Here is a 19982-nt window from a genome sequence, read left to right as displayed (position 1 = left end):
ATTCCCATGGGTAGAGATCTGCAGTCTCTTATTGAGATGTGAAATCTCAGATCATTTCATAGGGACTTATCACTGCTTGGTCTTTTACTGTTTGATAGTTACCTCGCCGGTGAGCGGGTGGCGGGCCTTGTATGCCCAAGGTAGCATTATAATCATATTTCTTCAACTCTTCATCGCTGATACTCCTGCTTTCCCCTCCCTTTATTATTGCCTTTGCGATGTGCGTAGCACAGCTATCACGACTCCCAATCTTCAAACATCTTCGCACACAAATGCTGGCACAGGGTGTATAGTATGTGTTTTGTAATCTTGTTTACTCTCGTTACGTGTTGAACTAACAAGGAGCAGCACGATTTATATAAGAAGCGAAGGTTCTAGCAGTAACGACTGTAATACAATATCCACCATTGCCGTTGCCGACTACCATCTAACGATGTCATTCAACACATTCAACCACACTGGCGACTCCTCCACACCTAGCAGGTGATCTTGTACGAGTTCTTAGGGCCATATGCCTCACAAACACCGACTTCGCTGAACACCTCTGGGGCTTCATCGGTGCAGTCGAGAGAAGTGTGCGCGATGATTGGGCAGATTGTTGATATTCATGCAAATTATACTGAACGTCTCAGTGCGTCGGACGACAGCTTAAGCTGACTACTGATGGAAAATTCAAATTCTACGCGACCTGATGAAGATTTGGGGACGCCTTTCATTGCAATCTACTACACTAAATATTGAACTATATAAGCCGCTACTGTCAAGTGTTGAACAAACAGGAAGCGGCAGTATTAGTTCAGGAGGTCCAGAAAGAAAATGAAATTCCTAGAGAAAAGCCAATGTTCCAATGCCTTTCCTAGTTATCAAAGCTCTTAGCAAGTGAGCTTGTACGAGTTCGTAGGTCCCTTGCTCTCGCATCGACCACCGTTCTCCTTGTGCACTTCGGCAGCTCCACTGCAGTCGTAACTTGTGTAGAGGTTCACTAAGAGACCAGTCAGTTTGAACAGCTCGGTGATGTGGGTGTATGAGTTCAATACCTTGGCAAGAGGGCAGAGTAGCGCCGAATGTCTTCATCGTGAAGCTGCCGTTCCACATTGGGTAGCATTCATTGGGAGGGAGGTTGCCACGGGTTCCAGTGGAGCAGAAGATCCCGGGTACCGGGGTGCAATCAGTGCAATTCCATGTTGTGAAGCTGATGCTATCATAGGCGACGCTAGTGGCGGCAAAGCCGAGGGTCGAGAGTATGGTGAGAGTGGAGTGGAGATGCATGTTTGATGATAATCGTCTGGAAGTCTTGACTGAAGGGATGGAAAGATGAAGTGCTGGGTTCATATGAACGGCCGATCGATGGTCTTATACTTCGACGAGAGATGGCTGAAAGATTCTCTTGCTAACAACTTGAGCCTGCCGTGCTGACGCCATAAAATCTCAACATTTCGAAAGCTCGTTCGTTGCAAGCCGTGGTGTACGCTGACAAAGATCTTCTAATTGTGATCAGTACACATGTCCGCCGAGTGGCTTCAGATGGTTCGTATAGGCGTAAGCATTGTGGAAGAGGCGTCAATCGTGCGAGTGGATGCAGCCAATAATTATTGCTTCTATGCTGTATATCGGCTGGCTGACGCTGATGCTGATAGAAGCCAAGGAGTAATGTGAAGAGCCAAAGCATGACATGACTTGATGTATAGCGTGTTGGTGATGTTGGTGGCGATTGATCTATCGAAGCGAGATCTTGGTGGCTTTGGCGCATCCATCTCGATTGGCCCACAAAGGCCGCGACCCGTGTTGCGACGGTTTTTATGATAAGCCTGAGACTTCGCTCAAGGCAGGTCAAGACACGATCAGAGCTCGACAATGATGGATAAGACGTTTGTCAGTCAAAGCGTTCGCGTTAGCCTCCAAGTTTCCCTGCCTTCCGTCGAAGCATAACGGCTTGAGTCCTGTCTCCATGAGTAAAGTTACCTAAAACCAAAAGAGCAATGGTACGTGTCGCAGCGGTGTGATGGTAACGGCTGTGACTGATTATGGGCTATCGGTTAAAGTACGCAACCAAGTCGTCGCATTCCTGTTCTTTGTCATGACCAGTTTCATCAGCGTCTACCAGTGTTTTCCTAGCTCTTGCGCTTCTTCAAGTATGGATCTTTATTCCAAGACATCGGAAGGCTCAGCGTCTCTCACGTTCTGAGCCAGCAACCACTTAGACCGAGCCCGCTCTGCCGACTAGCGGTAGCCGATGACCGATTTTGATGGAAAAGCTGCAACGAAGCTGAAGCAGATTCGAGAAGTTGGAAGATCCCTCAGAATCAGATTGTACCGAGACCTGGCTCGCACAGTGATGACAATAGTGAGGATGAAGTCGATTGAAGTGTTCGTGGAAGGTGCACGCGGAGGATGTGGGCTGCCGTTCCCGAAGGGGCGTAGCGCGCGAAGTTTGACGCGTCTCTTCACAACCTCAGAGCTTCAAACCTCATCACATCTCACCGCGAAAATTGTTCACAACGCGTCTCTAATCTCTTCTATACATATACCTTTGCGCTTCGCCATTGATGTGCTGTTGCTTATCTTTCCTACTACCTCTTGCTGAAGCAGAGAGCGTTTCTGCTCACAGTGTGGTTGAGTGCGGCAGAGCCGCTTTCGGAGATTCCCTCTCAATAACGCAAGCTTCACGAAGCCATCTGGCTGTTCTATCATCTATCAGTTCTTTACTTGCCGCGTTAATTTCGTTTCCTTGTTTCCACCTCTTTTCTTGCGATGTTGGCGCATCCGTTCTCTTACTTAGGCTTACAATCTGGTGAGTTACTTGAGGTTTGCCGCACGGTGGATGCCCTTACCTATTACCTCTAATGTACCCAGCCCCGATTGATGGCTACAATCCTCCGCCTGCCTCGAGCGATCGTAGCGCACGCTCGAACGACACTTAGTCACCCTTGGCGAGTGGCGGGTTGACCTGCCTCCTTCACTAGATGTATAGGCGGCCTGATACCGACGCTTATCGTGCGATTTTCACGTTATGAGCGCACAGCGACCGCTCTTATTCACAACTCCCCGTGCCTCACTTCTGAGGATATCGCGATCCGAAACTTGAGTCGGTATATAAACCCAATATTCTGAGATTACCATCACTAACATACAGCGCCCTCATGGCTATAATGCGTACGTCCCTACCTCTCATTAACAACTTTACTCACTTAACCAGATCAGGGGCTCGAACATGGTTCGTCAGTTCGAGCCCCGCTCCTGTCACTACCTTCGAGCTCGCCTTACCGGCACTCAGGTAGTGGCAGAAGCCACAACACTATTTAAAACAAAAGACATGCAGAGAAGCGAGTGGGATCAATTACCAAGTCTGTTAGGATCCCAGCAGCAGCATGCAATACCATTTTTTTGCCTCTGACTCTAGATGTAGTAGAACCTATTTTTCGCCTTTACTTCTTTTCTGTCTTTCTGCTAAGCTCGCTTACCTTTACTTGTAGAGCCAGGTCGCGCGTCACCGCTAATCCTAGCGGCAAAAGTGTTTGTGTTACCCTCCTCTACCCCACTTTCAGCAGGTGGGAGAGCAACTCTTGTCACGGTCACCTAATCTTGCAGCCGCTAGCTGGTGTATAGTCTTCAATTTTGCTCCCCTTCTCCTCATTCTCCTTCTCTTCCATTCCGTAGCTGGTATCAACGCATTACAACACTAGTATACAGCCTCCAATCGCCGCGACCATCATGTTGCCACAACTCACCCACAACGACATCACTGCCCTCGAAGAGCTGCTTCGGCGCAAGACAGAGGGGATTCCGCGTGCTCTGAAGGGCGACATTACTCTCTCCCTAGACGCCATTCTCCGTCCCTCGCCACAGCAGCAGTTCTTTCCCTACCATGTGTAAGTTCTCTAGGCCGTTCTCTTTGATAATTTACTGACAGTACGGCAGCGCCAATGTCAACGAAGGCGCGACATTTGCCGGCTTCCTCAAATATCGCGGCGACATCATGAAGGCTCTCCAAGCTAGCACTCCGATGCAGCAATGGCCCGAGCAAATGATTGTGGCGTACTTCTGTTCTTCGATCGAAAGAAACCTTAGCTTCTCCAGGTACCGCGGCGAAACCCGTACCCGTCTACTTGCCAACCTCGCCGCCCGCCTCAACAATAGCGACACACCCCTACAGGCCGCCTATACTCTCGCCTGCATGGAATACGACCAACACGCCTCGCTTGGCCCGCAGTTCGATCCGGCGAACCCTACGAAGCACATGCTACGCTTTGCCTGGCACTTCCAGCAGCACCCAGATCACTTCATCGTCCTCAATCAGAAGCGCACCGATGCTTTGAAGGTTCACATGACTCAGTACCTCGCTCGTGTCCGCAACAGCCCGCAATGGGACAAGACCAAGCTGGCAGCTACACAACAGCTCTTCGACTTCTCGTTCTCGGGTGGCGCAGATGCTCTCAACGAAGCAGCCACCAAGGGGAAGAAGAAGAGGATCAGGGGCAAGGGAAAGAAGGGTCAGGGTCAGGACGGAGCCGCCGATGCACCGCCTGCGTCATCTTCCAGTTCGGCGCCTCCCACTTTCTACTACGAGTCCACACGCATTCTGGAGCATTGCAAGGGAAACGCTCTCCTCCAAGGTCTAGTCGCGGACATGCCTGGCGTTCGAAACATCGGCTCGCAGGTAGAAATTGTGGATATCGGTGATTTGAGCGCCTTCAATGTCTTGAGCTTGGACGAGCCTGACAAGTCGTACGAGGACGACATCGAGGAATTATACGCGGATGGCGGTGAAAATGAGATGGACATCGATGAAGACGTTTGCCTGCTCGATAGCGCTGATCTGGACTTGTGGGTGAAGAGGGCTGAGTCTGGTATGTAGATATCCGTGTATGCGTTGCTCTCTTCAGCGTACTTTGAGTGCTTCGGTGGCTCATTATGAGTTTGTTTGCCGCCTACATAGGTTTGCGAGGACGTGCATCTTGCTCTGTACACTTAGTGAATAGCTCCTGGGTTAGTATACAGTAGACGAAATGACTCAATACACAAGTAAGCCTAGCATCCTCCAACACACTATGATCTTCCGACATCGCTCTTCATTATAGCTCTTGCAGGCTACATACGTCTCCGACAACTGCACGCAGCCTTCGTATCATCAGCGAATACCTCCTAGGTCAACTCAACACTTCACTACGCAGTTGCCAACACGTTTGTAGTCCTCACACCAACGCGTACAGAACCATCATATGCCATATATCCATCCCCCACCTGATCATCCAGCCTGATACACAGGATTCTCGGTCTTGTAATACATAGTCTTGACTGGCTGCTGTTGAGACGCATACATTCTTTTGGCCTTTGCGATTTCCTCTCTGCTCTTCATTCTCCTATCGACTATCTGAAGAGTGCGGAGTTGTCGGTCTGACAGACCGATCAGACCTTTCGCCGTACGCGGGGTGGTAGTGAGGTTACGGTGGGGATCGTTGCTGTTGTGATATGAAGATAGATGACCGGGCTGTGAATGTGTGGCAGGAGGTTCTTGGGAGGGTAAAGATTCGGCGGCAGTAACCGCGGGTTTTAATTTTCGGTGTCTTGGACTGCGGCGCTGCGAACGTGCGAGAGTTGGGTTGGTAGCTCTTGATGACGTCTCATCTGCGTTATTGCTACGCTGGGGGTTAATGGCCAATCCAGATGGTGAATGCGTCTCGGCGGCCATCTCGTAATTCCAATCTTCGCTACCCCCCTCCTTTACTTCCGTATCCCAGAAATCTATCAACTCAGCCATCTCAATCATACAATGCCCTTTGTCCCGCATATGCGTCTGCACAGCATCTACACTTCCCTTCTCTTGTCCACAGTAGAGACACTCGTGATATTCGTAAACCAGAACGGCCAGATATGAGAGCAAAGACCCTAAAGAGTAGAGTTGCGAAGGTGCAGGTACGAAGAGGCTGTGCTGTGTTGACATGTGGTCTAGATTTGTGGTTGGAGTAGGAGAGGAAGAGGGGCAAAAGAGACATCTTGTTGAGGACGAAGTCTTGAAATAGTCGTCTTGTGTATGTGCTGTCGATAGTTTGGAGTTGGTATCGCGTCCGCTAATGTCGCGCGCAACAGCTGTCCGAGGTTTTCGTATCAGAGCATCGTCGTTCTTTCTCTGTCGGTGCGTGACCTCCTCGCTCTTGTATTCGAGCATTCCAAAGTCTTGCTCGGATAAAGCTGGCAGTTCAGAAATGCGCCTTTTGAGATTGTGGATGCTGTCACAGAACGTCAGTCTAATCACTTCCGCGTTTACATGCTCGGGATGATCTTACTGCCAGGGTTGATGCATGTGTGCACGCTGTAGCGCACTGCTTGTGAAAGAAAGAGAACATGTGTTACAAGGAAACGCTGTCCGCGATTCCGATGTCATCTCTGATATTGTTTGTGTAGTTGTTTGTTGTGAGAGTTGCGTGGAGAAGGAGTAGCGGGCTCTCGGCTGAGAATGTAGGAAAGTACCTCTCGTGTGAAGGCGCGAATGCGATCGGTTTGGCTCTGGCCAATCGATGTATCCAGGCATTCAAATCTTATATAGGTAAATTAGTTCACACTTACTGGCCCGGGGAATACTGGCGACCACCAAGTCACGTGCCAAGCTATCCTCGGCGCAGTCACCTCAAGCCACAATGAGTCATTTCCACTCACTCCCACGCATACTCACTCGACAGTATGCTGTCTTCCTGTTAGCTAATCAAACATCACTGTGAGCAAAGTAGATCCTGAAAGCACTTTTTCAAATCCATTTTTTAATTGTCAATCATGATACCCATGCTCGCGCCAACTTTGCTTCTTCTTATTGCTCTTCCGTTCATCCTTGAGCTTCTTCGTCAGCCCCAGCCCGTCAAGTTTGGAGAGTACCTTCTCCACCAGCTTAGTAACACTACTCCTCCTCTTTACTCGTTTAGCCGGTAGAGCAGTGGTCCCTTGATCTTCAACGTGCGTCTCGCCTTCTTGGCTATACTCATCCTCATCAACGTCAAAGTGGTCGGATATGGGTGAAAATAATTGCTCAGCACTGCGGTGCGCGTAGAATGACTGGCCATCGGTCTCGTATCTGATTTTGGTGTCATTGTCATAGCCTTTGACGTAGCCCGGGCGAGTGACACCGCTGATTTGTGAGACGCGAGAGGGATAGTAGGTTAATATCCCGTTTACCATTCTGATACACGAGTTTTGTTCGTATATTGGTGTTTTTGAAGATGAGGGGGCTGGGGTTGTAGGGACTTTTTTAGATGTCCGGACATGCAGGTCGAGGCGGCGACGGGGTGAAGGCTGGTCATCGGAAATGACAGAGTCGTGGCGCGAAGAATTATGATAGGAGAGTGATTCCGAGGACGTCCTATTACTTTCCTCTGATGTCCGAATGTGAGAGTGAAGACGTGTTTGTCCGTCGGTGGGTAGCGATGGCAGTGGCTTCTGCTCATGTGCCATCATGATTGGATCCATGTTCGGGACACCGCGTCGGATTGACAAAGGCAGAGGCTGTGCTGATGACCTATTCAGTGCCGCGAGGTCCTGCTCCTCCTGTGACTTCCTTCGGTAGTGAACGATCGGTTTCATATTACCATCCCAATCGACGATCATAGTGCCCTGACTCGCTGGCCGATTGTTCTGAGCAGGTGCGATAAGCGATTGCCATGTTGCCGCATGGTCATCGATCATTTGCGTTAACTCCGTTGCAGCTCCATAACGAGAGCGAACTCTGGCATGGTGCGTGGGTCGGTATTGGGAGCCTTCGCTGTGATTGCGAATGTGACGGGAAATGTTGCGTGGTTGAGGTGACTGCTGAAAAGTGCAGCCGGCGTCATGGCGGTCGGCGCCATGAGCAAAACCGTAGAACGACATAGCGTTGAGCAGCCGTGATTGTTGTGTTGCGTTGGTGGAAGGTGTCTACTTTAGTCTTTGTTTCGATATGTTCGAAACTGAGTCTTTGACGTTGTTAGAGTAGTAGGGCAGTGTAGTTACTGTGGGTTGTTGTTCCGTTGTGTGGTACGTTAGAATCGTATGGATGTTTATGGGAGGCAAGTTGTATAGACGGAGGGAGGCGCCATGGTATGTGCACAGTGCGATACGAACATCGCGTATAGTGAATTCATGTGCTCGATAGTGACGGGCTGTGGACGAGTGATGCTACGACATCGATGATCGTTCGTGCATTGTGAAAGTCAATAGTTGATGATGAATGTGGCAGGCGGTGGAGGTTTTGAGATGAGATTAGTGTGAAGCGAATCTAACGCATCGTCATTAGCAAATTAAATACAATCCCGCTGGCATGCCAATACCCCACGTTTCGACATCGGTGGCCAACTTATTTCGAGCAACCCAGGTATACTATGAGTGCAATCTCTTCCGTCTACCCCCGTTCTCTTACGTCTCGAGATGCATATGAACAGAAATGACGCAACAGATTGCTATGGAACATGTCAGACACAGGAAGGAAAATGGTATAGACCAAAAGCACAAACTCCGTGGCGAACGATGAAGGGGAAGAGTGAGAAAGCACAGCGCATGAACCCCGGGTATTACCAAGCTCCAAAGACCCTCGTGATGGATGAAGATGGCCTGAGAGTACCGAGAAAAGACAGATGAAACATCTAGTTCTTGTCCTTGCTGGATAGCTTGTCCTTGATCTTGCCGAAGAAAGAGCGGCGCTTCTTCTTCTTATCGTCAGCACCAGAAGCGATGCTCTGGCTGCCTGGAGTGCCCTTGGGAGAGACGTCTGAGTCTTTCCTGAGGTTCTTAGCGGGACTCTCTGGCGCCAGCTGTGCGGCTGGGGCAGAGCTAGTGGCCTCGGTCTTGGTCGTCTCTACGCCGGTGGTGACAGTTGGCTGGGTCTGCTCGGTGATAGTTGGCTCCTGCTTGTTGAATGCGACTTCGGTAGTAGAGTCGATGGGCTTGGAGGTTGGCGGCTGAGCAGGCTCCGATGCGGGCGCGTTGAGTGCGTTGGGCTCGCTGGAGGACTTGAGTGGCTTAGTATCGACAAGGGCCTCATCGGAGAGGCCAGCGGCATTTTGGCTTCCTACAACAGCAGCACTGGGAGCTGGCTCGCCGGTAGCCTCAGTTGACTTCACTTCTTGGAGAAGTTCAGTCTCCATAGCCCGCTTCTCGCTGACAGCCTCAGCATTGGTAGCGGCCTCGGGACTGACGTGCGCCTCCTTCTGGCTCTCGGCGACGACATCCGGAACATCACGAGCAACGGACTCGTTGACTGATTCTCTGGTAGTGCCGGCTACGACAGCAGCAGTTGCACCAGCAACAGCGGTCGCAGCAACCGCAGCTCCCGCAGCAGTCGCAGCAGCAGGTGTGGTCTCAGCAGGTGCAGTCTCGGTGGTTGCAGCAGTCAGTACAGGAGCAGGCTCACCAGATTCCTCAGATCTTGGGAGCTTGTCGAGTAGTTCAGACTCGACGGCCGACTTCTCTGCTACGGCCTCACTGTTAGCAGCGGCTTCGGGGCTAACGTGTGCCTCATGTTGGCTGTCAGCGACAACCTCGGGTACGTCGCTGGAGACGGTCTCAGAAGTAGCAGCAGGAGCAGTAGTGGCTGTGGCAGCGGTAACGGCGGGGGCTGGCTCGCCGGCCTCGTTGGTCCTGGGGACCTCGCGCAACAGCTCAGACTCCATGGCAGTCTTCTCTGCGACGACCTCGGGGCTGGATGCTGCTTCAGGACTTGCGTGAGCCTCCTTTTGGCTCTCAGAGACGACGGCTGGAATGGCAATGGCGGGAGCCGGGAGACCAGTCTCGTTGGTCTTGGGTACCTCACTAAGAAGCTCCTGCTCCATGGCGGACTTCTCAGCAACAGCCTCAGGGCTGGCTGCGGCCTCGGGCTCCGCATGTGCTGTGTTCTGGCTCTCGGCAACAATGGACGGAACCTCATCGGCAGTGGAGGTGCTGGGCTCGTTCATGCCAGTAGCCTCAGCAGCCTTCTCCTTGGCAGAGTAGACAGCCGCAGTGAAGAGACCCGCACCAGCAGTCGCGCCAGCGGCAGCAGTGGCGGCGGCAGCTTTAGCTGTGTCGCTCAAACCAGCGTCTCCGCTAGCTGCGGGCGCCTCAGAGACGGTCTCTTTCAGCTCTTGCTCCATCTCCTTCTTGTCCATGACAGCCTCTGGGTTGGCAGATGCCTCGGGATCGACATGAGCCTCCTGCTGGCTTTCGGTGACAGTTTCGGGGACACCGCGTGGCTCTAGGGGAACTTGGGCGGCGAGATCGGCGGTTGTGCTGTGAGGAGCAGAGGATTGGATCGTAACGCCGGTGTCTTCCTCGACCTTGGCATCAGCGCCCATAGGGAGGCTCGATTCTGGGATCATGTTGCCCATGACAGGAGGGATACCGAACATGCCACCCTTGGCATCGCGCTCAGCCTGGGGAGTGAAGGCGAGGGGAGGGAGAGCATCGGACTTCTCGTAAGAAGAGGGGTCTGTCTTGACTGTGCTGTCGACGGTGTTGGAGGTCAAGGTACTGGCATCGGGCACCTTCTCGCCAGGCGCAAGGTGGATGGGGTTGCCAGCGCCAGCAGTAGCGGGGATGGGCGCAATACCGAATGCAGAAGCCTCTTGCTCGGGCTCCTTGTCATGCTTGACAGTCGAGTCTACGGTGTTGTCTGTGAGAGTACTCGCTTCGGGAACGGGCTCGCCAGGCGCAAGCTTGATGGGGTTGCCGAGGCCAGAGGTAGCGGGAATGGGCGCGACGTTGAAGGTCTGCGGTTCGCTGCCAGGTGTCTCTGCGTACGGTGTCTCGGGGAAGGCGCCAGGGAGAGGAGAGTTGGACTTGGCGTCCTTCTCGCTCTCTTTGGGCACAGCGCCGGCTAGCGCAGCGGTTGTGGTCTCGGGCGCGGCAGAGGACATGGTGTTGACGGGCTCCTCGTCGACGATATCTTCGGGCAGGAGGACGTTGTTGATGATGCCGTGACCGTCGTCTTCCTTACGCGCGCTGTCGTTGGTACACCAGTTGCCGTTTACGACGAACTGTGGCAGACGTGTTAGCAGAGTCTGCGCAAACGGGGAAGCTGACGGTATGCGACGGGAGAGGTGCGCACCTTGTACTGAGTGTGGGTTTTAGGCAGCTCGACCGTCTTCTTGAAGATGCCATCCTCGTTCTCGAGCTTGACCGTCTTCCTCCAGTCATCGAAGGTGCCAGTCACGTAGACCTCATTGGCCGAGTGTTCCCTGTGCGCGTGTAAGCAGTTGGGCACGGAAGGTGCCTAGGTGGGCGTGAGGCAGGCGCGAACGTACCAAGTGAAAGTATATTTGCCCATATCAGCGCAGCGATGGACGTGGATCAGGGATTGCAGAGTTGGGAGGAGGGAGTAAGACCTGTCTTGGGCGCAGGGAGGAGAGGTGTGGAGGTGGTTGGTAAGTCAGGATCAGGAGCTGCGTTGGGTGGAGCGAGCTAGCTTGCGGCTTGAGTGCGCGCTCGGACGGTTTGGGGAAGATGGAGCTTGCGACTGTTTCGCGCGACAAACAGCAGCGATTTCAATGCAGGCACAAACACAGAGTCAGGAGCGCGACAGATATGCCTTGTAGATGCAGAATTGGCGAGGCTGGCGGTCTGGTCGCGACAAGGCGCTGAGTCTGCAAGATTAGAGACGGCGCTGCTAGCGGCAGGAAAGCTTGGCGGGATGCCGTTCATCGCGCGAGCCCTGGAACACGCGGGACCGACGGCGAGCATGTGCAATGACGAAATCTCCATGGCGTCGAGCTCAATTGCTGCGACTCTTCACAATTCTCAGGCCACCGTGCACAGTCGAATTGTGCTGCGCATGCAATCCGTATCCAGCCGCCTCATCTCGCAGGCCGAGCGACACGACGGCCCCTCCAGTTTTGCTCCGCGTGCCTGTGCGCCTCCCATGGCCGGCTTTGTGCGTCATCGCCATGTCCTGGACCTGTCGGGATATCTGGGCGGATTCCGGGGTCGCACGTGAGCTGCTACCTACAGTAACCTCCAAGGCTATGTTAGGTACCACTCGATGATTTTGTCGTCGCCTTATCTCAAATACCGTCTGGAACGCCTCTTGATCAGAGTTTTCGTATCTTTCCTGCACCGCGTCTCAACATGTTGATGGATTCACCGCATCGGTGCCCATGTTGAATGTGTGGCTCACCGCCAATTGCAAGGTTGCGCCTCCCATGCCGTGCTCGTCTGAGCGACTGAGTCCTATCGCACAAGCTGTGAAGTAGACGGCGTTTGACATAGAGTTGCTATTGCCAGAGACCTGCCCGATGCTGTCTACCCACACGGTCTTGCAGTTCGTAGTGCGGTGTCTGATGGGCACCATGGATGCGCGACTTGATGACGTGAGAGTCAATGCGACACCACAACACCATCCTGAATCTCGCTAGGCGACAAGAACTCGACGATGTGATTTAAGACAATCAAAGCTCGGAGCCGCACCTGTCGACACAATGTCTCAGCTTGATAGTTCACGACTCAAGTGTGGGATATGTTAGTGCAAGCTCCAGTCTGCGCAGGCCAGGCAGCGGGAGCTAAAGCACGGCTTGAGCAGCTATGACAGCTCTCGCAGCTGTCTTGCCCTGGTGCTACAGGCGCTCTGTGGGCGTGGGAGTCACACCATTTGCGGCGGCGAGAGCGGGCAGCCGTCGCGTAAATGTCGCCGTGAGCCTACAGCGTGCGAGGGATTCTAGAGGCCTTCTGGAAGATAATAAGCCCCAGGAAAGCTTGCCTCGATCCTTACCAGTGACTGCCCTGCCCGCCATCCCACACCCGTGATCGCTCCTCCCGCACACGCCCCCTCTCCTGCGCATCCTCACCGCGCTCCTGCTGCTGCCAGTCCCCTACGGTGCAGCCTGCCATTGCGTCCCCCATTCACGCATCCCCTCTCGCGCTGCCGCTACGTTCTCGCGGGCCCTCGCAGCACAACTGCCTCCATCCCTGCACGTCTCGCGACCGACGTCAAAGAGCTGCGCTTGACCCCTCACCACCACCGCCCTCATGTCCCTCCCTCCCGACTACTCCAACGAGATCGCCACGCTCGACCGCGAAATCCTCTCGCACAAGCCCCACGACATCCTCCAGTTCTGCGCAAACTTCTTTAACCGCCGTCTCGAGTCGCAGCGCACCGAATACCTGTTGTCGCAACAGCACTCCAGTCCCCAGGGCCGTGCCGAGAACTCGTTCCCCGGCAACAACCCCTTCAGCACCTCGCCCAGCGCCGGCAGCGGCTTCACCAAATCTACCATGCAGCGTCTCGAAGAGGAGGAGGAGAACGACACCATGACGTCGCCCACGGCCTCGACCTTTGGAGCTATCGACTTCAACCGGTCCCGCTCCACCAACAACAACGACGCGGGTGCGAGCGCATTCGGCGACTTTGGCGGCTTTGGCGGCTCCTCCAAGAACAACATCACCCAGATGCCGCCTCTGTCGGGCGAGGGCCAGAACTTCCCCAGCAACTACAACACCAACAGGCGCACCTCCGTCTCCGCCGAGTCGCTCAACCCCGCCTCCAGCGCCGCCGACAACTTCACCCCGCCCTTCCACCAGAAGACGCAGGACCAGCTGTCGCGCCTCAAGTCGGCCGTCTCCGGCAACTTCCTCTTTTCACATCTCGACGACGACCAGTCGGCAATGGTCCTCGGCGCGCTGCACGAGAAGCCGATACCCACAAAAGGCATAAAGGTCATCTCACAAGGCGACGTCGGAGACTACTTCTATGTCGTCGAGAAGGGCGCCTTCGATATCTACGTCAACAAGTCGGGCAAGGTCGAGGCTGGCATGGATGGCGTTGGCGACAAAGTAGGCTCCGTCGGACCAGGTGGTTCATTTGGTGAGCTAGCGCTCATGTACAACGCCCCGCGTGCTGCAACAGTCACCTCGACAGAGTCATCTACACTCTGGGCACTGGATCGCATCACCTTCCGCCGTATCCTCATGGACAGTGCTTTCCAGCGCCGCCGCATGTACGAAGGATTCCTGGAAGAGGTTCCTTTGCTGTCTACCCTGACTCCCTATGAGCGCTCCAAGATCGCCGACGCTCTCGAAACCAAGAAATACCCCCCTGGGACAACCATCATCCAGGAAGGTGATGTCGGCGAATCCTTCTTCCTGCTTGAGTCTGGCGAGGCTCAGGTCTTCAAGCGCGGCGTAGATAGCGCCGTCAACCAATACCAGAAGGGCGACTACTTCGGCGAGCTAGCCTTGCTCAACGACGCTCCCCGCGCTGCCTCAGTCGTCAGCAAGACCGAGGTCAAGGTCGCAACACTCGGAAAGAACGGCTTCCAGCGACTACTTGGGCCCGTTGAGGGTATCATGAGACGGAACGATCCCAGCAAGGCTGCTTTCGAAGGCGATCATGTGGATCCGCTATCCAAGACTTCTTAAGCGTGTTCTTGCAGGGTTAGAAATACAGAATGCTCCACTCACACGGGAGGTGAGCGGCACTGTTATACACAGACGGAAGACCAGGGCGTGGACAATTGCGGCCGGGTGTGGTCCCGTCACTCTTCGGCGTTCTCGCATGTATTCCTACACTTCCTACTGTCACTAAACTTCGCTTAATGCCATGGAAGATGATACCGCTTCCCCTCAGATCAGGAACGAGCTCTGGTATGAGCTGCTCTGTTACCTATACTCCACTGCGTACGATACTCATGCTTTAGACTTACACTTTCATGCTTCCCTTGGGCGACTGTCAACATGTGACGTACTATACAATTGTCAGGAAATATTCAGGATGGATTCCGCAACCCTTCAAGTCTGCGCTGCGTAAATGCCCTCGTGTGCTCCTGCCCTCGCTCGCTCTGATTATGTGACATAATCACGGTGCCCCGTGCGTTGCCAACGGCGCTACTAGGTAGTATAGGATGCAGGCGCGCTCTTCCCCTCCAACACCACACCCGATGGTCTGAGTGCGCTCCCACAACTCTAATATCACAGCAACACGAGCTCTGATCGAAACAATGGAAAATTGATGTTCAGCCCCAATAGCCATTATGCTCTGCCAAGTGCTTCTGCTCCACACCGCCTACTGATCGTCATGCAGTCATCGTGGCGTTCGCCTCTGAAGACATGGGTGTTCAAAGCGTAATAGCGTATGTGGATGAAGGCCCAAAGGTACGTCCATGATGGTACCTGGGGAAAACTTTCGATCTGATACTCACGATCTCTAGCGGAGCTTCAGGTGATCGGGGGTGGGCTACTTATGGCTTGCAGCTGTACACGCAATGAACACTAACAAAGCGTCATTCGGTTTTCCACACACCTTATCGCGATTACTACGCCGTTGGGAATACTAGCAAGAACGTAGCACCCCAGCACATCTCCACAAGACGCTTCGTGCCGTCAACGACTCGCCCTAACTACCTACCGAGGCATTGCTGCTTACAGCTCTCATGTATCAACAAAGCAAAAGAGCGACGGCAACCCCGAGCAATCGCTGGCGAATGCAATTCTCGTGAATGGAAACTCGCGCTTCACATCAACTGAAGAAGAAGTGATCGACTATATCTACTTTTCTGGGCAGCAAATCGTCATGTGCGCTGCTTCACAGCCCCGTTCCTCAAGACTTCGCGATTTCCGATGCAGTATGCAGCATGCAGCATCTTGCATGCAAGATCGCAATGTTCAGAGCGTTGCTTTTGAACGATACGGACACGGCAGACGCGCCTAGCTGATAGTGTAGCAGCGGATACCTACCCCTGCATACAGTATGACGCATTCGACGGACCAATGTCTCTGCGAATCTCAGTTTGAGCTTACAATTACAACGGGCTGATGCAACTGGACAGGCGGTCTCAAAATCTCAAAGCGATCCAATGACCGGAAGCTGTGCATTTCTCATCGCGTGCACCTGCAGCTTATATGCAGCGACCGGGGTGAATGGACACTAAGACTAAACTGGGAAAATGGGTTTATTATCTACAAGCATGCCAACGCCGTTCACGCACAACTTGGCCATATCGTCGTGGTTCAAATCGCGCGTGTCGGAGCGTACGGGCGTAAGGAAACCGGTCTGGCTGCTCCAAACTAGCATGAAGTACCCATGTGAGTATCTGGAGACCTGCCGAAGTCTTCCTCGCGGGTCTCACTTCTTTGCAGTACGCCTCGGTAGAAACTCTTGGCATCATCAAGAGATGTTGTAGCGGTCTGTATGCCGTAGCAGGCATGTCCAAGTTCCCGGCGCTCGGTCGTTGATGATGGTGCTGCATGCATCAGCCACACACTACGTTGAGGCTAATCCTTCCCTCCCGCAACGTTCTGCGGACCAGGGAGCTTGTGGCGCACATCGGCTTTCGTACGGGACGATGGGCGGTGACCGCATTCGCCAGGAAAAGCGACTATGCTCCACTGCCGGACATCGATTCGGTATGTACTGTGGCAGGGTAGTCATACCGGCGTGCGCGACGTACAGTTGATCAAGATCACACTGCAAAGAGAATGTCCACGTTGTACGCTGCGAGATCCACTTTTGATCCTCGATACTGGCCTATTTTGGTTTGGGTATGGTTCATGAAACATGGACCTCCATCCACAGTTGCATGGGAACAGCCGAGATCAGTTCGGTACTGGAGTCCCTTTGGTGTGTCCCAGTGTGGCTATGGCATGTGGCTTCAGGGTAGGTTAGCACTGATCTGAAGCATCGCATACGGTACCTGGATCTTACGTTATCTGTCGACTGCCTACACCTCCGTCTACTTATGACCTAAGATCATTCGCGATACATAATGTCTCAAGTAGCATCAACTCGGTTCTATCCACAGCTCTCGAACCGCCTACAACTTTGCACCGCACTTTCGACATGGCCTCATCCAACGATCAAAAGGCATCCAAGAGACGAGTCGGACGCCAACGCCAGCCACCCCTTGCACCTGGACCCCCATTCCAATTTGTCGTCGCCAGCCACCCGGATGATTTCAAGGATGGGAAGATCATGAGAAAAGTACGGTCGCACGTCATGTACACACATCGCGAAGCATTGTCACCTACGGACACAGCTGGGAGCCGAGAAGGCAGTAGCACACCATTTGTCACGACACGTACACCTAGCCCAGCGATAGCCAGCACGAGCAGCATGTCACACACAATTGCCTCACAGGCAGCGACTTCCTCAAGACATCATGGCAGTGGGTGGGAACAGGATGCGCATGGCATTCAAATACCATCACCATCTACCCATCCCGTGCGAGTGCTTGCCGCTCGGATACATTCCGCAATCACCGAAGCATCACCTCATGGCCAGACCCAAGTCTTCGACGAGGTTCCTGGGTACCCTTTTCCCGGGGGTAACGCTCCGCGGCATGAGCTGTTGGAAGATTTGAAGCGTGAATGGATTGGCACTACCACCTTCTACTGTTACGGTTTGTCTCTTTCTTTCTCTACATCAAGCACTCACTAATGGCAGTAGACCAAGCGTGGATGAGATACGTTTGCGGCAATCATCTTTCGTTCCTCAGCCACGTACACGCGACACTGGTCTATCAAGATCTCGACGACGGCCTACTGTACGACAGTGATCTTACTGTATATGCAAGGACCAGGATGCTGGGGCTGTTTCATGGTCGACTGGACACTGATGATACCACCATTCTCAGCATACTTCATATGCTCATTAGCGAAATTGGTAGCCCTGAGAAGGATGCATTCGGAGTACATCAGGATGGCTTGGTGACCTGTATAAGGAGTCGACAAGATGGGCTAGGCCCAAACATCGCGACGTTCATGACCTTGTAAGTTCTTGTTGCTCAATCTTTGCTATCCACTAATTTGGCCAAGGGTCATGCTCACTTGTGCCGTCTGTCGCGGACAGAACGAGTCGGTAGAGCTCACACCGCGATCATCTTCTGAAGCCTGGGTCGGTCACAACAGTCCGATCTCGCCGCTGTTAGCCTCCCAGGAGCACATACCCCCTCTATACCGCAACGGCTCAACAACTACCAACGACATCATCCGAAAGATGCAGAGGTGTACCTACATCTTCCTGGCAAGGTGGACGCACAAAGGTGACCCTCATATGATTTCAAGCGGCCAGATAGCGACATGCGACGCAGAACTACAAGACATTTATTCCGATCTGCTTCTACTGCCCTCTGCAGAATACGACACACAGCCTGACTGGATCTACGAGAGCTGTCGTATTGCTGCTTTGATCTACTGTAGATCGGTAGTTCATGGTGCAACACTCGCGGATTCGGCAAATATCATGCACGCAAGCATATCTGGCTCTAGCTCCGAGAGCGTTACTCTCCTTGCAGCCCTGCATTCTGCTCTCGCCAAATCAGACGTCCAAACTTGCTGGGGGTTCGACCTATCTGGCGCTTTCCTCTGGGTAGCCCTCGTAGGGGCAGCGGCGTCATGGTCCGCACCGCACTCTTCTTCAGATGAGGCATTGCAGGCTTCAGCCTGGATGAGGAAGTGCTTTGCGCTGTATGCAGTCAGAGCGGCAGTCTCGGTCCCTTTTGACTGTGCTGACGCCACGATACAAGCCTTGCGCACAATGCTGCAGGTCCGGCGGTTTATAACTGTCAAGATGGGCCCGGCCCTCCCTCAATGAGGTCATCACGCATCTCCATACTTGTTGTGGCTGCTTGTATGCCCAATTTCCCAATTCTCGTCATCTGTATAACAGTCGTTTCATTCACGTCACTTATTTCATTGGTCGAAGTCGGATGGCTGCTACAGCCACGGAAGGACCTCGCAGTCAGTTTCACCTTTTGTCATCTCTACGCCTACGCCGGTACGTACGACTAGGTTCATACACACAGTTTTCCTTGTCAACTTTTCGGTTCTGTATTAGCAGTTTCATGTTAGTCTGTCTGCAGAGCTCGATGCTCAGAATCAAATTCCATGCTGGTCATGCAAGAACATTCGCCCTTTGGCTACTGTCATCTGTCCCCATGCAAATCATTCCAACACCATAGTGAACTAATCGGGATACGCGTAAGTCCTCTCCCCGGCCGAAGCACGTTGGAACGGTCGCGCAACAGCCGAGCAGCGCCCTGCAGCCCATAAGGCTGAATCGCCAGTATCTCACCGTCCGTACATTATAACCGATGGAACCAACCGAGGAGCAGCGCGGCAAAGGGACGAATGTATCAGGTAAGTCGTGACGACTACGGCCACAGCACAGTCCACTTACGGTCAGATTCTAGGCCCTGGACACCTTAAACAATCCTCCCTCCGTCCCATCAACCAGTCACGCAGCCTTCCGCACCCCCACCGTCAGCGAGGGCTACACCGCAGTAAACATCTCCACAACGACCGACCGACCGAGTGAACTGGTCACTAGCCACACCACAGCCACAAGTAATCGCGAATGCAGTAACGCGCGGCATGGTCTCACCCCACCTACCATCTTACACCGTATGTTGGCCAACGGACCAAATGCTCGCGCAAAAAAAATACGCCATGGGGATACCGATGATTACCACCCTTGCCACGCTCCCTCCTGCCATGCAATATAGGGCTGAGCAGGGAACCCGATCCTTCTGCCTAGCGAACCAAATTTTGGACGTCTGTGGCGACCTGCGCTTGCTGCGTCCTGCGGGCTGCGGGTTGCGATATGCAGCCTTGTGGGGCAGGGCTGCGCGCAGGGTATTATGAGGGGTTGTGGCGGGGGTTTACGCCGCTCGTTGTGCTGGCCACACGGTGCGTGTATGCTGCGTGGCTGCGTTTTGTTGGGGTGCGTGCTTACTGTGACGATGGAGATAACGGTGGATGGAGAGTGGACGCGTTTTGTGTCGGACGGCGCCGACGGTGTAGTACAGTGTGTGGACCGAGGTTCTATTCATTTTCTTGGGTGGGCTTAGAGGAGTTCGGGATTAGTTTTGACTACCGTGAAGGTCTGCATACAGTGTACGTACGATTGGAAGTTGTATGCGAGAAGACGAAAGGTAGAGTTGTGTGTGTTATCGCCTGCGCATGTCTTGGATCAATGATCTCTGCGCCACTTGTTTCGATATACTTGTAAAAGGATTTGTGAATTGCACATGCACGCTATACATATAACCTCACTTTCGCCCAGA

The 19982-nt window shown here is 53.4% G+C and overlaps 3 protein-coding genes across 3 annotated transcripts; 2 read left to right on the top strand and 1 right to left on the bottom strand.

Moving 5' to 3' along the window:
* Nucleotides 1-3711: 3711 nt before the first annotated feature.
* J4E90_007127 (uncharacterized protein) lies at nt 3712-4855 on the top strand (the record flags this gene model as incomplete). Its single annotated transcript, XM_051436668.1, has 2 exons — nt 3712-3869; nt 3919-4855. 2 exons carry the CDS (start codon nt 3712-3714, stop codon nt 4853-4855), a joined length of 1095 nt encoding a protein of 364 aa, XP_051289414.1.
* Nucleotides 4856-8603: 3748 nt separating this feature from the next.
* On the bottom strand, nt 8604-11260 carry J4E90_007126 (uncharacterized protein; the record flags this gene model as incomplete). Its single annotated transcript, XM_051436667.1, has 3 exons — nt 8604-10970; nt 11042-11171; nt 11238-11260. 3 exons carry the CDS (start codon nt 11258-11260, stop codon nt 8604-8606), a joined length of 2520 nt encoding a protein of 839 aa, XP_051289413.1.
* A 1694-nt stretch (nt 11261-12954) lies between these two features.
* J4E90_007125 (uncharacterized protein) lies at nt 12955-14343 on the top strand (the record flags this gene model as incomplete). Its single annotated transcript, XM_051436666.1, has 1 exon — nt 12955-14343. The coding sequence occupies one exon, from the start codon at nt 12955-12957 to the stop codon at nt 14341-14343; it is 1389 nt and encodes a 462-aa protein (XP_051289412.1).
* Between the last annotated feature and the right edge of the window lie 5639 nt (nt 14344-19982).

The sequence above is a fragment of the Alternaria incomplexa genome, assembly GCF_024043165.1.
Source record: "Alternaria incomplexa strain BMP 0042 chromosome Unknown scaffold_10, whole genome shotgun sequence".
NCBI classification, from domain to species: domain Eukaryota; kingdom Fungi; phylum Ascomycota; class Dothideomycetes; order Pleosporales; family Pleosporaceae; genus Alternaria; species Alternaria incomplexa.
The sequence above is the reverse complement of the archived record's forward strand: the minus strand, read 5'-3'. Positions and strand labels throughout refer to the sequence as shown.